This window comes from Procambarus clarkii, chromosome 56 (assembly GCF_040958095.1).
Source record: "Procambarus clarkii isolate CNS0578487 chromosome 56, FALCON_Pclarkii_2.0, whole genome shotgun sequence".
NCBI lineage: Eukaryota > Metazoa > Arthropoda > Malacostraca > Decapoda > Cambaridae > Procambarus > Procambarus clarkii.
The window spans coordinates 9,238,818-9,256,062 of record NC_091205.1 but is presented as its reverse complement, the minus strand read 5'-3'; the positions used below and the strand labels follow the sequence as shown (position 1 = coordinate 9,256,062).

The window sequence follows — 17,245 nt, the reverse complement described above, 5'->3', positions numbered from 1 at the left end:
ATACATACTGGTAATGCCTTGATGGCCTCCCATCAGGTCATCATGGGCAGCTTGCAATATCTGCTCCCTCTACTCTGTTGGCACAACGAGCTGGGGTTTAGACTCCCAATCATCTGATGAGGGAGTTCCTGATGGTCTCCATCTTCTCATCAGACATCGATCCGTGAAATAACAACCCGTACTCTCCTCCAAAGTATCAATGGAGTCGGCTGCTTCTGCATAACACTCAGCTAGACTGGGATCAGTACTCTGTAACTTACGCAAGGTCTGGAACTCTACAGCTGGAGCGAGAGGGCAAGGAATTGGTACCTGGGCCACATCTTCCAGACCATCTGGGTCAGAATAAATTAGGGCTTTGGCACCGGTCTCACTCTCGACATCCATGTGAGCTAAAAATGTATCTTCAAGGTCCACCTCCACCTCCCTGTCTGAAGAGGTCCTGGCCTCGAGAACATCCACCTTGGTAGTAGCAGGACTTACCACATTCTGCTTACCAATGTATCTGGTCACAACACAGGCTGGATAAATGACACCATCATCCGCATCTGATTGAGCCAGTACTGCACTAGGTTTAGTAAACATAACAGGACAATCGGTCCCACTAACTTGACACTTGTCAAAATCATTACCTACAATGATATCAATCCCAGGGATGGGCAACTGCTCACTGACTGCTACAGTGCATCAACCTGGTGTAATAGAAGAATTCAGGTTAACCTTAATTAATGGTACACGCTGGATATGACCTCCAAGTCCCTGCAATAACACTACCTCTCCAGAGTCTTCTGTGCTAACATCAGTAAGAACACGGCGAGAAATTAAGGACTGGGAAGCACCAGTGTCCCTTAACAACTGGACTGGTTTCCAGGTTCCACTAGTACATAGTAGGGTTCCCGAATGTAAGTATGGATCAAAATTAGTCATCCACTTGGGCATGACTGGAGCAACATTAGCATTAAAGGTTTGCAAACCCCTACTCATAATCAGACCAGTTGGTCTCAACTCAGGGTGCAAAGCATAACAGGAATTTACCACATGACCTCTTCTCCTGCAATGCGTGCAATATCTGCCAGTGGTCGAAACAGCCGAACCCACTACAGGCTTAATCACTACATTACTTGAGGCTGACAACCCTGTCTGTTGTTTCTCAGATTTAGGCTTTACAGGAGAAGAGTTCAGGGGAGAAGATGATGTAGCTGGTCGGGTCTGGAAAACATGATTTTTAGGAGCATAATGATTAGTTTTAGCATTATAATGATTAACTGGTGCTCTAAAAGGCACTTTAGTAAGTAATTCACGCTCATCAGCTAGCTTGGCTAGTTTCATAACATCAGTGGTTTGTTTATTTGCAGCCATAAACAAAGCTAATTTCTCTGGTAGACATCCCAATACTTCCTCAGTTACTATGAGGTCTCTCAAAGTCTCAAACTCTGTAATATTAAGTGCTTTAATCCATCTGTCAAAGTGATTTAATTTAACTCATACAAAGTCAGAAATAGTCTGGTCATGTGCTCTTTTTAAACTTCTGAATTTTTGTCTATGTGCCTCTGGGATCTGCTGGTATGCATTTAAAATACTTTGTTGAACAAATTTAAAATCGAAAGAATTCTCAGCAGGCAAAGATGCAAATACCTCTTGAGCTTTACCCTTAAATTGTCCTTGTAAAATGCTAACCCATTGATCGACAGGCCAATTCATGCTGACTGCTAATTTCTTAAAATGCAAGAAAAATATTTCTGGATATTCTTCATTAAACTTAGGTAAATCTACATGTTTACTGTACTTAGAAGAACTATTTGTACTCTCTGGATTATTAATAGTGTTACCTAGCCCTGATGCAATTCTCTGCTGTTCCAACCTGTTATTATTTTCAGCCATACTCTGCTGAATTTCTAATTGTTTAGTCTGCTGCTCAGTTTGTTTAGTTTGTTGCTCTGCTAGTCGTAACTGAGGCTCCAACTCAAGGTGTTTTTGCTGGTTCTGCAACTCCAACCTCTGCTTATCTGCTTCCAGCCTAGCCATTTCTAATTTAGTCTCCATCTCCAACTTTAACATTGCCACCTTGTCACTTGACTCTTCTTCTAACTCTCCTAAACACTCCTCATCAAGTCTCTCCTCCTCCACCAAGTGTGTGACAATAACTCTTAACACTTGAGCCTTCAACGTTTTACTGGAAACTGCTAGGTTCAATTTATCAGCCAGCAATAACAAACCAGACTTCCTCAAGTCTTTAATTTAACAAAATTTGGTTGCTTTACTAGCACAGCAACCTGATCCTCCATGGTTGGCTCAATTATCACAACTTAACACTTGTAACAACACTGAGAATTATGCTTGGCCCCTGGCACAAGCTGAACACTTACCTCAAATCGTGAAGCGTTGAGAAGTTTTCACAGCAGCTCAGATTGACATGAAAATTTTGCACACGGCTTGATTAGGTGTCACTAGATAATCACAGAGTACCTAGGAAGGCAATTGCTATTAATACTTAGCACTATCAATTTGTACATACATTACAGGGAATTAATTTTAAAGATCCCGGACAGGCCCCCATTTGTTACAACCCTTGCGACTTAGTAAGGTTCTTTAGCCGCAGTGATCAGAGTATAAGAAAATCGGCCTTGCCAACAAGTGTCTAGGGGGGTGAAGGAAACACTGCATAAACGGGTAAACAATGTACTACACTAAGAGTGACAAAACATAACAATTAAATGGTAAAAATATATCAGCCAGAAATATTCTTTAGCATGCAATAATATAAATGAAAATCCTTATTGAGCAATGACCATAATCACCAGCACATGAATTAATAAATGGGATAATTACACAATCATCTACCCAGAGAATTAACCGAGTATTTAGCTAAAATAACAATAACCGCTGACTTAACTTATATACATGTCTCCTCTCGATCAACTCTGCCACGCCTCTGACAAAGCATCTGTTCCCAGGGCAGGCGTCCTACCACAAACATCAACTAAGCATCCGCCTGACTCTTGTGAACTCTACTAACAAAGTATAGTACAAAAACTCAATGACGGGTAAACTAAAGAGTAGAAAATACTGTTACATTACTCAATATAATTTACTGGCAAACAATAATAAGAATTAATCAAGGTTGAACTATAAACACTCGCTTGACAACAAGTTCCCACACTGGCCACATCCAAATATGGTCATCCCCCACACGGAGAAACCAACAGGAATTTACTTGCAAAAGGACTCATACAATATAATGCAACTCAGGCACACTACAGCATGCAACAATATATAACATACAATAGTCTATAATCATACAACTGGATACTATACTAATTATTGAACAAGACAAAAAAGTATATAAGCATCAGGAGTAATGTTAGAATCCTTGTAAGATTCGTAACAGCCACCAAACTCAACTTCTAGTTTCTGCTTTCACAGCATTTATGCCATTATGGCCTACATGCAACTGTTCCAAAATCTTACATCTCAGTTCCACAGGAACCACCACTCAATTCCTATACAATAGTACATCCTGGCGAATATTAAGGTCAGGCTTTTTCTACTCTACAACATACTCTGACAATAATATATTATCATTCCAACCATATTTGACATTCTTCATCAAAAGATTTAATTTGGAATCTCCATTAGTTCCCTTCCTAATATTCTGGAATGAAATATCTTCAAAAGACATAGATTCCACCAGGTTAACATATTCCACTCCAACACTGGAATTCAACTCTTCTGTAACAGGCAATCTACTTAAGGCATCAGCCACTACATTATCCTTGCCTGGCTTAAATTCCAAATCATACCTAAACTGTAAAAGTGGCAATGCCCATCGATGAATTCTAGCAGTGGCATTAACTGGAATTTGTTTACCTCTGCCAAACAATCCTAGCAGGGCTTTATGGTCTGTTATAGCAAGAAAAATCCTACCCAGCAAAAAATGCCTCAGTTTTTTTACCGCATATAGAAGCCAAGGCTTCCTTCTCTAATTGGGAATAATTCTGTTCTGCAGGGGATAATGTGTTGCTTGCAAAATTGACTACTTTTTCCTGACCATCTACTTCCTGTAATAACATACAGCCCACTCATACTGGGGAAGTATCTACCTCCAGTTTTAAGGGGGAGTTTACCAGTAAAATTAGTGAGCACTGGAGAATTTATCAATTCCTGTTTAATATTCCTGAAAACCTTCTCCTCTCCTGCTGCCCACTTAAATCTAGCCCCTTTTTCAATAATTCATACAAGGGCGCTAACTTTGTTGAAAAGGTATTCACGAACTTACAAAAATATGTTACCATCCTTACAAAAGGCTGTACTTCCCCCACTGATGTTGGGGCTGAGGCGTCTACTATACCTGCTTCATTTTTGTGACGAGTAAAGCCTTTACCTGAAATATAGTACCCAAGGTATTCAGTGGCATTGGTCTTCAATGCTGTGTTATCCTTAATAATCTTCACATTGTGTTCTTGCAGAAGATTCAAAACTTTTTCTAATCTCTTATCATGCTCTTCCTCATTCGCCCCGCATACAATAATGTCATCTAAAAAGCTAGCAATACCCTCAATGTTTATTAACAACTGGGACATGAATCTCTGAAAAAACGATGGAGATGAGTAGAGTCTAAAAAGAAGTCTTTTATACTTAAATAACCTCTAATGGGTATTAATCACTAACGATATCTGGCTCTCCTCATCTAGAGGAATTTGCAAGAAGGTATCTTTCAGGTTAATCTTGGAAAAAAAATGCCCCCTTGCACACAACTGATAACAATTCATCTATCTTTTTGTAATTGGTATTTTTCGCAATGTATTAGGTTATTCACTTGTTAAAAATCTGTGCAGATTCTCATGTATTTTTTATCTGCCTTCAACACTGGTACAATTGGGTCTACCCCCCTCACTATGGGTAATTAGCTCAAAGAGGCCTTCAGCTACATGCCTGTCCATGGATAATTCGACCAGTTGTTGTAATGGAACGGAACTGTTCCTGCTTTGAAGAATTTATATAAAGTCCCACTTTTCTGGTGAAAATTTGCCACCATGCTATTAATTGGCTTACCTGATTTCTTTCCTATTATAGCCTACTTTTGCTGACATCTTGTCATAGACCTTAATCGGTACATTATCGTATGCACTTAAGGATTTTATTAAGTGTCCTAATTCTATTATGCAAGAAGACTGAACTGGTGTGAATTTAACTTTGCCTTAATTCAAATAGATTTTCTTGATTTTCCCAAAATACTGCTACCATCAGGCTGCTCAAAGGCAATCAACGATGGTAATTAATTCCATCCTTATGAGCAAATAAATTGGTTAAATTTAGAGCACTCTGCTCAGTCCCACAAGGTCTCCATCCTGTCCTTCGTGCTCTGTGTTCCACTAGGTCGAATTACTGACCATCCCCAGGATGCACAAACTGAATAATAAATTGATTGCTTTGGTAATTATTAATCAATAATTTTTTCACATACTTCCCAATACCCATCCAGTGGTTACAATCATTAATAATTATGTTGTATTTGTGTACAACAAAAGTAATAATGAATGAAACAAAGTTCATGTGGCGTCCATCTCATGTTGGCCTCCGAGTGCATGATAGAGCTGATGATGTTAAGGGGGGTATGTGATTGTACTGAGAAGGACCACTAGCTAGAGTCAAGATGTGTAAAAAATAGTGGGATAAATAGGCCTGGCCCCCAAGGAACTAAGGTTCCTAGTAATGATTCTATGTTTTAAATTACAGGTCTGCTGTCTAGTAGCTAATCATCTACACCACTTCCACAGGATGAATTGATACCTCTCATAAACTAACTTATTTATTAAACCCTCTAACAACACCTATATACATTAATACAGTAAATCTCTTTACCACTCTAACTTACGTTAAACACCTTGGTCCACATAGACAGGATGCAAGGTTTACAATTGCAACTAGGGTAAAGACTACTTAGGGAGGGATACTAGTAAGGCTCTAGGTAGTCTGGTAAAACTTGAGCACACGTTGTTTCACTAAAACACCCTAGAGTAATCTCAGGAATATAAACACTAGCTTAGGTTACACAAGAACTTAACTACAAAATTTGCCAGAACACAGTACCACAGTATAATACTTAAAATAATGGAAATAATACTTAATAATGGAAAATAAGGTAAGGGAAAGGGAGAAGGAGGAAGAGAATGAAGTCCACGAGGGTGAGTGTGTACACCACAACAACCAGAACCAGAGAGAGCGAGCACAGCCTCCTCCGCTCTATTAAATATGCTGCCGGGAAGGGAGCCTAGCTGATCGTACAGCCATAAACATTATAAGTCTTCACCGGCATTCATTACTAGTTACTTTAACAGTTCTAAGAATAGCTGAAACTAGTTCAATATTATATTTAATAGTCAACAAGCCCAGATTCTGAATAATCTGTGAGTAGCAAGGTTCATCTTACGTCTGGCAAGAAAGACTGAGACAAATACACATCAGGAATGAGAGTCTTGAATATAAACGTTATAGTTAATTAGATATCCCTCTTACACAACTATTTGGAACTCAATTTGAAATGTGGTTTCCAAAGAGGAACTCAGGGTCACAGCACTCCTCCCTCCCTTTAGTGAAAAAAATTGTGGCTACTAGAATAGTAGTCATATTTTTTGTAAGAGCATACAAAGGTACAAAAGTAAACATAGTCCATAAAAGATAATTACAGAAAAATAAGATCCAATAATCTCTGACAGAAAAAGCACTCAAAAAGAAATTTCTGAAAGAAAAAGCACACCAAAAAGGAATTCTCTGAGAGAAAACCACATACAAAAAAAAGGGGGAAGTAAATAAATTTGACAGTATATTTAATGCCACAGGAGAACCTAAAAAAAAAAAACTAAAACATGACAGTTGCTTCCTGTGGTTCAGATGAATGTTACTCAGGTAACCGGGACAGCGCATCGGCTATCACGTTGAGCCGGCCCGGTAGGTGGGTAATGAAAAGATTGAAGCCCTGTAGGTACAATGCCCACCTGAGTATGCGTATATTTTTCTCTTTCATCTGGTGTATAAACACCAGTGAGTTATGGTCCGCGTACACTTCCACTATATTAGCTGTTAGATATACTTCAAACTTTCTACAGGCTAACACTAGTGCCAACGCTTCTTTTTCCACCGCTGAATAATTGCGTTGCGCCTTGTCAAATTTCACAGAGTAATAGTACACAAGATGGTCCACTCAATCATCCCCAGTTTGCAACAACACTGCACCAGCAACCGAGTCAGACGCGTCAACGTGAATTTTAAACGGTCTGTCGAACCTTGGACTAGCGAGAACTGAGGCGGAAGCTAAGATCAATTTCAAGTTTTTAAAAGCCTCTGCACAGTCTGTTCACCACTTAAATTTAACAGCCTTTTGCAACAAGTCCGTGAGAGGAGTGGCGACACTGGAAAAGTTCTGACAAAAGCGACAGTAGTACACACACATACTGATAAACCGTTGAAGTTGCTTTTTTGACTGGAGCACTAGATACTCCAGAATGGCACTGATTTTATCTTGCCGAGGTAACACTTTTCCTTGGCCCACTTCATAACTGAGGTACATCACTGTGCTTTGACCAAAATGACACTTTTTTGCATTTAAAGATAGATTTGCACTTTTCAAAACTGCAAACAACTGGCATAACCTAGCTATGTGGTCAGCCCAATTTCTATCAAAAAGCACAATGTCATCTAAATACGCCTGACAATTTGGCACCTTGGCGAGCAGAGAGTTCATTAGCCTCTGGAACGTTGCAGGGGTATTATGCAATCCGAACGGTAACACTTGATACTCGAAGACACAATCGGGTGTTACGAACTCAGTTAGTTGCTTGGCACGTTCGGTGAGTGGAATCTGATAGTATCCCTTCGAGAGATCGAATTTTGATACGTACGTGGCAGTCCCGATCTCATCGATGCAGTCTTCTAGGAGGGGCAGTGGATAGGCATCCATGATGGTCACCTTGTTGAGCTGCCGATAGTCAGTGCATAATCGCCAGGAGCCGTCTGGTTTGGGGACCAAAAGGCAAGGCGAGCACCAAGAGCCCTGGCTCGGCCAGATGAGGCCGTGCTGGAGCAGGAAGTCGACTTCGTTCCGCACGATGGCCTTTTTTTCGAACTCATCCGATAGGGTTGAAGACGAATTGGGGTGTAGTCCGTCAACTTGATATCATGGTAGATGGCATCATTCTGGGTCGGGACCTTCCCTGAACAGACTGGAGAATTCGTCAAGTAGCGACTGCACCTCTTCACGTTGGGCCATCTACAAATAGGACAGTCTCTTCTCCACAGCATTCACAGAACTATAAATATTGAGAATGAGATTAGTTGGGTCAGAACAATTATCCCCTCCCTCACTGGAAAAGGAAACATTGTTAGAGCGATGGCCTGGGGCCCTGGAACTTCTTCAGGCAATTCAAGTGTACAAGCATCACCTAGTTATGCTTGTCAGAGTGCCTTACTTTGTAGGTGAGGTCCCCAACCTTTTGTCACAATATAGTGGCCTTCGTACTTGTGAGACTTAGTGTTCCCCAGTCGAGGCTTTAATACCAGGACAGGATCACCAGGTTGAAACACCCTCAACTTAGCTTTAGCATCGTGTCATTCTTTCATACTTTCTTGGGCCTTCCCAAGATATTTTAATGCAGCCGCCTTGCAGTCACTAAGTCTTTGATGGTGTTGCGCAAAGAAAGCCGAACCTTCGGTCAATGTTACGTTACATAACAGATTCTCCTGTAACATTTGCAAGGGCATGGACCTTATATCCAAAGACTAACTCAAAAGGAGAACAACCCAGTGAACTTTGTAATCCCTCTCAAGCAGCAAACAAGAACATTAGGTAGGTTCTCATCCCAAAATCTTTGTAAATTCTCACACGATGTCTTCAACATTTCATGGAACCGCTCAGTTACCCCCTGACTCTGTGGATGGTATGATCTAGAAACCTTACGAGTTATTCCATGATCCTTACAGAATTGCTAAAAAATATCAGACTTAAAATTAGTACCATTGTTGGTTTGCACGATCCGAGGCAGTCCAAAAGTGGAACAAAATTGCACCATATGAGCAACAACAGTCTTTACTCGGATGTTCCTAACAGCAAAAACCTCAGGGTAACGGGTTGTGATACACATCATCGTAATTAGGTAAATATTATCAGACTTAGTTCTAGGCAATGGACCAACACAGTCCATTGCCACATGAGAAAATGGTTCCTCCGGCATGACAATTGGCCTTAGAGGAGCTTTAGGTGGTGTCTGGTTTGGTTTCCTAACAAGCTGACAAGGGATAGAAGAGTTACAAAATTTTGCCACATCGCTTTTCAGCTTGGGCCAGTAGAAATATTTAAAAATTTTATTATAGGTGACATTAATGCCTTCGTGTCCCCCCATAGGGTCAACATGAGCAGCTGCCAAAACTTTCTCTCTATAGCAGGTAGGCAACATAACCTGGTGGACTATCTCCCACTCATTTGACAAGAGAAAACTCTGTAGTCTCCGTTTTCTCATCAAAATCTGATCCTCGTAATAGTACCCAGTTGCTGCATCTACAATTTCCTCCTTAGAGAGAGCTACATCGTGACATTCTGCAAGACTGGGGTCAGCCTTCTGTAAGTCACTTAAGGAGGCATCCATGTCTTAGTCAGATGCCACTGGCCGACTCAACAGGGTTCTCCTCCACCTCCTCACTATTATCGGTAGGAAGTGATGGTAGGCGCTCCACAATTTGCTTGGTTTCGTCATCGATTCGGGGCATGAACGTGTCTGCAAGGTCCACTCTGTTTTCACCACTCAGAAAGTTTCTCGTGGCCTCGGGATTTACCACCTTGGCAACCACAGGGCTGCCCTTACATTTAAGTCCTATAGACCTGGTCACCGCACACGCAGGGTACACAACATTATCCTCTGTGGTGGGTAGATCCAGGGAAACCTTAGGGATAGGCAACATAATAGGCAGTCTGGAGTCCCCTACCTTATCCCCTGCTAAATTATTACCCAATATTACATCAACATTAGGGAAAGGTAGGTGGAAGTGACTCCGACTGTACAAACACCCTTGTGGAAATCAGATTCCAGGGTTACCTTATGGAGAGGTACTGCTCGAGTATCACTAGTGACACCCTTGACCAGTACCACCTCTCCAGTGTTGTGAGTGTTGGCACCTTGCAACACACTCTCCAAAATTTAAGTCTGGATGGCACCGGTGTCTATTATGATCACCACGTCCTTCCAGGAAGAACCCTCAGAAAACAAAATCCTCCCCTTCGACAAGAATGAAGTAAGCAGGTCCAGCCACTGTGGGTTACAGGACTTACTCCCTTACTCTTCAGAAGTCCCCAAGCCTTGTGTCACAACAGGAGAATTGGATCTTTTTTTCTGGGTACAGTTGCCAACGATGGTAGGGGCCTGGTAGCCTGGTGGATACCGTGCAGGACTCGTAATTCTGTGTCGCTGGTTCGATTCCCGCACCAGGCAGAAACAAATGGGCAAAGTTTCTTTCACCCTGAATGACCCTGTTACCTAACAGTAAGTAGGTACCTGGGAGTTAGACAGCTGTCACGGGCTGCTTCCTGGGGTGTGTGTGTGTGTGTGTGTGTGGTGGGAAAAAAAGTTGTTAGTAGAGAGTTGATTGACAGTTGAGAGGCGGGCCGAAAGAGCAAAGCTTTTGGCAATGCCCTGCAAACACAATTAGGTAAATACAATGGCTAGTAATATGGTTTGAACGTTTACAATGACCACAGAATCATTGGGGAGAAGAGACATTACTAACAGAATTTCCCTTTGGTTCAGCCTTAGGTGCCGTGGAGTTAGACAATTTAACAGGGTTAGTTTTGTCTGAAAAAAAAGGTGCATTAGTTACAGGGTTAGAATGGGCTGGTCTGGACTGGCTGTGGGTATAAGGTTTGTTAATAATTGGGCTATAACTATTTTTATTGGGCCTTTTGCCGACCAACTGGTAGTTTTCTGTTATCTTGGCCAAATCCATAATATTAGTTTCTACCTCCTTCCTTTCTCGTAAAAACCGTACTACCGGCTCTGGCATATTATCTATAAACCCTCCATTAAAACTAAATTCTTGAGTGCCTCGTTTGTTTCGGCTTTGGCCGAGCGAATCCTTTTTCAAACAATTTTATTTGATCAATAGCAAATTCAGTGAGACGTTGGTTGTGAGTAGGCCGAAGGTTGCGATAAGCTTGGCGGTGAGCTTCAGGCATAATTTCATATGCCCTCAAAATCCGTTCCCTGACTTTACTTAATTAAAACAATCGCAGTCGGGCATGTTTATGAAAATATCTTGGGATTTACCTCTAAGCCGCCCCTGCAAGATTTTCACCCACTCTTCCTCTGGCCAGTTCATAGACATGGCCAGTCTCTAAAAATGGTTGAAAAACCTTTCAGGGTCTGGCTCTGAAAATTTAGGCAGGTTATACTTTTTATCATAATGCCTGAGGTTTGAATCCCAGGCAGGTGGTGGTACATTGGCGTTGCCCCTAATTCTTGCCTCCTAAGTTTTAAGCCTTTGCTCCTCCAGTCTTATATTCGCTAATTCTAGTGCTACCTCTCTGCCTCTACGAGCTGCACTTTCAGCTTGGCTGGGCTGGCATAAAGTTGTATCACATGGCAATAGTTCTTGGTCTATGCAATGTTGTAAGATTTCATTCACCAAGGTCCACTTTTTATCAGTGTCATTTAACTCAAGACCAAATTCATGGCCAAACAATACTAAGTTAGATTTGGTTTCTTCTTCGTTTCTTAATCTCTACCACTGAAGGTGTCTTTGCCAGTTCCTGCAATTTAGCCGCCATCCCTAATTAATCTAGATACTGGCCAAAAGTAAAAAATAACAATAAAAATTGAAAAAAATACAAAAAATTTGCACGGTCCTAATTATAAGTCCACACTCACCTCAATCGTGAAGAGATCCAGTTGGATGTCCAGTCAGTGCAAGATGTATCCTTTGCTAGTTGAGATGAACCCTAGGCTACCACACAACCATTCTACAGAATGCAAGAAATTTAGTTTCGGCACTCAAAAATCTAAATTTTTTACAATTTGTATATAAAAATTTCAGCTCCCGGTCAGGCCAACCACTTGTTATGGGGGGTATGTGATTGTACTTAGAAGGGCCAATGGCTAGAATCAAGATGTATCAAAAATAGTGGGATAGATAGGCTCGACCCCCAAGGAACTAAGGTTCCTAGAAATGATTCTATGTTTTAAATTACAGGTCTGCTGTCTAATCATCTACACCACTTCCACAGGATGAATTGATACTTCTCATAAACTAACTTATTTATTAAACCCTCTAATAACACCCATATATACATTAATGCAGTAAATCTCTTTACCACTCTAACTTACGTTAAACACCTTGGTCCACATAGACAGGATGCAAGGTTTACAATTGCAACTAGGGTAAAGACTACTTAGGGAGGGATACTAGTAAGGCTCTAGGTAGCCTGGTAAAACTTGAGCACACGTTGTTTCACTAAAACACCCTAGAGTAATCTTAGGGATATAAACACTAGCTTAGGCTACACAAGAATTTAACAACACAATTTGCCAGAACACATTACCACAGTATAATACTTATCTTAGATAATAAATGGAGAATAAGGTAAGGGAAAGGGAGAAGGAGGAAGAGAATGAAGTCCACGAGGGTGAGTGTGTACACCACAACAGCCAGAACTAGAGAGAGCGAGCACAGCCTCCTCCGCTCTCTTAAAAACGCTGCCGGGAAGGGAGCCTAGCTGATCGTACAGCCATAAACATTATAAGTCTTCACCGACATTCATTACTAGTTACGTTAACAGTTCTAGGAATAGCTGATAACTAGTTCAATATTATATTTAATAGTCAACAAGCCCAGATTCTGATTAATCTGTGAGTAGCAAGGTTCATCTTATGTCTGGCAAGAAAGACTGAGACAAATCTGCATCAGGTATGAGAGCTTTGAATATAAACGTTATTGTTAACTAGATATCCCTCTTACACAACTATTTGGAACTCAATTTGACCTCTGGTTTCCATATAGGAACCCAGGGTCGTAACAGATGAGATAGCCAAAGAATCTACATTTAAAGGAGAAATTAAGTATAACCTTACATTGTCAATAAGCAGTCTGAGAGCAGTAGTACACCAAGAACTTCAACAAAATCTTGTAGATCTGAGGCAAAGTGAAATCGACACCAGAAATTCCATCTATCATCATACTATCATGCAAGAGGAGCCACACATGTATGGTTCATCCAATAAAATCAGAAGACTTCTAGATGTTACTACAGCTAGGCTTAGACTCGGTTACAAGTATCTCTGGGAATTCTATTATCTGCTGATGTAGACTTGACCAAATGTAAACTGTGTCAACAAAATTATTCGCACGCCCTCCGTCACTATGTGATAGAGTGCGAAATGATACGTGAATTCAGAGACAGTTCTATAACAAATGTTCAAGAGATGTGTAAATAATTAATTCAAAATTATCTGCTGCCAGAAGTCTTGGCCAAATATCCCCAGTTTGCTAACTTTAGGTAGTATCTGAGTGATTATAACCTATCTTCCGCTGCCCATTAGATGGGCAGTGTATAGGATAAACTTATCAGTTGTGACACTAGCTCTCCATATATGTCAGTGGCTTAAATTAGAAACTGTACTTGTGGTCGGCCTCGAACCCATTGCTGATGTGACGATGTGCATTGAATTTTGTAACTAGCTCATCAAGATTGTAACTTACTCAGCTAAATGAATTGTGGGGCTCAATCCTGAGCCCATTATGTGCCTCTGTAACTCTTTCCACTGCCGCCCACAAGATGGGTATGGGGGGGTGCATAATAAATGAACTAAACTAAAACCCATCAAGTGGGTAGTAGTTTACCTTATCAAAACATTTTCTATAGTACATAGTGTACGATTCATTTTTTCTGATTTTATAAAGCATATTCTATTGTATATATTATAACTTGGCGCCATTTGAAATAATTACAGATACTAATTGATATAATAATTATTATAATTTACTGAGAACTGCCAAGATTTCTCAGAACTAAACTAAGTGCCTTCAATAGGATGTAGCTGATGCCTAATATTCGAATAGTATGGAAAATGATACATAAATTTCACACCAGAAGTGGGACTGGAAAAATACAATTATGATCAAAATTTTAGCAAATAGACTTTTCTGCTGTCAACGGCGATGTGACGGATACAATGGGACGTGTACTATGGCACGTCGTACAGGGATGTGAGGATGGGTTGGTGCATGGTTATTACAAATAACCGTTTCATAGGGATACTATGAAATTTAGCAGCCATGGGCCTGATTTAATAATTCAGTTCTGAATTATGAATTCAATTATTCAAATGTAGACGAGGAGTCACAATAACGTGGCTGAAATATGTTGACCAAACGACACACTAAGAAGTGAAGGGACGACAACGTTTCGGTCCGTCCTGGACTATTCTCAAGTCGATTGTGGATTCTCATTCTTAATTATTCAAACTTTACCTGAGGGCCATTATCCTTAGTGGCCTCGACGAGGACAGGAATCCAGTGGCTTGTCGAAGGTCCCCCATTTGCCTTGATGATCTTTTCCGAGTATATTTTGAAACTCAATACGGTTACGGCTTCGGTGGGTAGGCCGTTCCATGGGTTAGTAACCCTGTCGGTGATCACTAGGAGCGTTATGTGAGAAACATACTATGGAGAACCTATAATAATCATACTATAAAAGTCGGGTTGCAGCATCAGCTGCCACATTTTTAGGTAAATGAAGGTTTTCCTTCAGATTTCTATCAAAGTTCACTCATTTATTGATAATTTCGAGAAGACATTATCCCATATTCAAGGAGCACAGTATTTCTAGTTTATGATTTTAAACGCCATAGCGTCTTATGGGAAAGTTTGATACATATTTTATGCAACAGCTACTAATATGGACTGCCAGGAGCATTAGTGGAACTTTCTCTTCTTTCGATAAACATTTAAGTTGACAATCGAAATGTTGTTATAAAGTCTAATCTATTGCCTTAGTTACGTTGTATGATGTGTACAGGTGCCCCCACCAGCGCCCCGTTGGCAATCGCTAGTGTACCCCTTCAGCAGGTGGGTTTGGATGGGGATGGGCTGTACCCTACTCCTGCTCTCCCTGGTCTTCCACCTCCTCGTCCGCCCAGACTCCTCCCTCATATACAACAACGGTGAGTCTCTGCCGCTGGGGTCTTTATCAAGCATCACTTTTACCATTTCCCTACAATGATAAACAAAGGATATCCATTCGAAACTTTAAAATACTAAAATCTCTCTGTTTCAGCTAAAACCAGATGTCATCTTTACTCACGATAATGCTCAACTGCTCTCATCTTCGTCAACGATTATAAAAAAACATAGATATATTTATTCATGATAACACAAGACCACTATTATCCTTGGACGAAATCATACTAACCCTATCATCTCTGTCCATAAAAATTAGACTAACAACATCTTTGTCCTGGACTAAACTAAACCACCATCATGTCCTTCCATAACAAAATCTAATGCACCATCATTTCTGTCCATGGTAAGACTAAAACAACATCATTTCTGTCCAAGCACAACTAAGTCACCGTCATCTTTAATGCAATATCATTCATTGATAACTGGGAACCCTTCTATTGAAGAAATGACATGTATGCCCGGGGTGGAGCATTTATCTAGGGCTGGGGTTATTGCCGTTGCCAAATCATTGGAATCTGTGGTTGGAGTGGTTTGTTTGGGTTCAGACTGTTAGTAGATAGTGGTATGGGAAATAATATGGAGAAAGGAAGCAATAAAAGTATGTGTTGATGTGGGAAAATGGCAAAATGAACAGGGAAAGAGAAGGGCCCCAAAATAGCAATACACTTAAGGTATATTACACGAACAGTAGAAGTCTAAGAAACAAAATAAACGATTTAAATGCTCATGTTTGCACAGAAACAATAGATACTATTGCATTTACCGAAACATGGCTGTATGCAGAAAACAGAGAACTATTAGCTGAATCTCAAATTAACGGATTAAAACTATTTCACACTGAAAGATATATTAGGCTAGAAGGGGGAATAGCCATATATTAAGGGAAAATTTGAAATGAAGTCTCAAACAAGGAATCAAAACGGCGCCACACACAGAAACTATTTGGCTAGAATTAAACGAAAAAGATAAAAATCTTATAATAGGAGTTATATACAGGCCACAAAACTTAAAATGGAAGCAAAATTTTAAATTTTGTTCAATTTTCAATTTTAGTGGAATAAACTAGCTTAACAGAACAATGAAGCAGAATGAGAATAATGAAGCAGACGATTTTCTAGAATTAATTGGCGATTGCTTCCTTAAGCAACACATTAAGGAATCAATGCAGGAAAATAATATTTTAGACTTAGTGTTAACAAACAAGGAGACACAAGTTAATGACATCGAAATAGGGAGCGAGCTAGGGAAACAGTGATCGCAAACTAATCAGATTTAGCATAGAATGGAATAGATTTGAAGGAGAAACTTCGGTTAAAGTACTAGATTTCCGAAAAGCTGGTTTTAATGGTCTAATAATTTTTTGGGGGTGAAATTGGTTGGAAAGTCTTGGGCATGGGAGGATGGGTTGGTCTTAGAGCGAGACGTGAACCCAGCGATGGGTGACGTAAAAAGGGATTTTGATGTGGATTCAAAATATAACTTATTTAAAAATATTCTAAGCAAAGCAGCACAGGAACGTGCACATGAACAGGACCAAATACCTCATCACAGGTGAGTATTTGTATAGAGCATTTTGTACAAGAGACAGGGGGGAACAGGTTTAGGGTTTGCTATCCGGTAGACGGGATTGGATATATATATATATATATATATATATATATATATATATATATATATATATGGCTATATATATATATATATATATATATATATATATATATATATATGGCTACTTCGCTTCCTTGTCTAATATTTCTATCCGTGTGAAATAGTTTAAATCTGTTTAAACTATTAGCTGATATTCAGCTAATAGTTCTCTGTTTTCAACATTAATCCATGTTTCGGTAAAAGAAACAATATATATTGTTTCTGTGCAAACAAGAGCATTTAAATCGTTTATTTTGTTTCATAGACTCCTACTGTTCGTGTAATATACCCCCCTTGGATTATTGTTATTTTGAGGACCTTCTCCTTCCCTGTTCATTTTGCCATTTTTTTCCCCGCACCAACTCATACTTTTATTGCCTCC

General features: G+C 40.1%; 1 protein-coding gene across 1 annotated transcript in view; it reads left to right on the top strand.

Annotated features, from left to right (window-relative positions):
- Window positions 1–17,245, top strand: part of LOC123770954 (glutamate receptor-like) — a 229,210-nt gene that overhangs the window by 24,114 nt on the left and 187,851 nt on the right. The window contains exon 4 of the mRNA XM_069306026.1: window positions 15,053–15,197. Coding sequence (XP_069162127.1) covers window positions 15,053–15,197 — 145 coding nt within the window. The remainder of the gene's footprint in view (window positions 1–15,052; window positions 15,198–17,245) is intronic.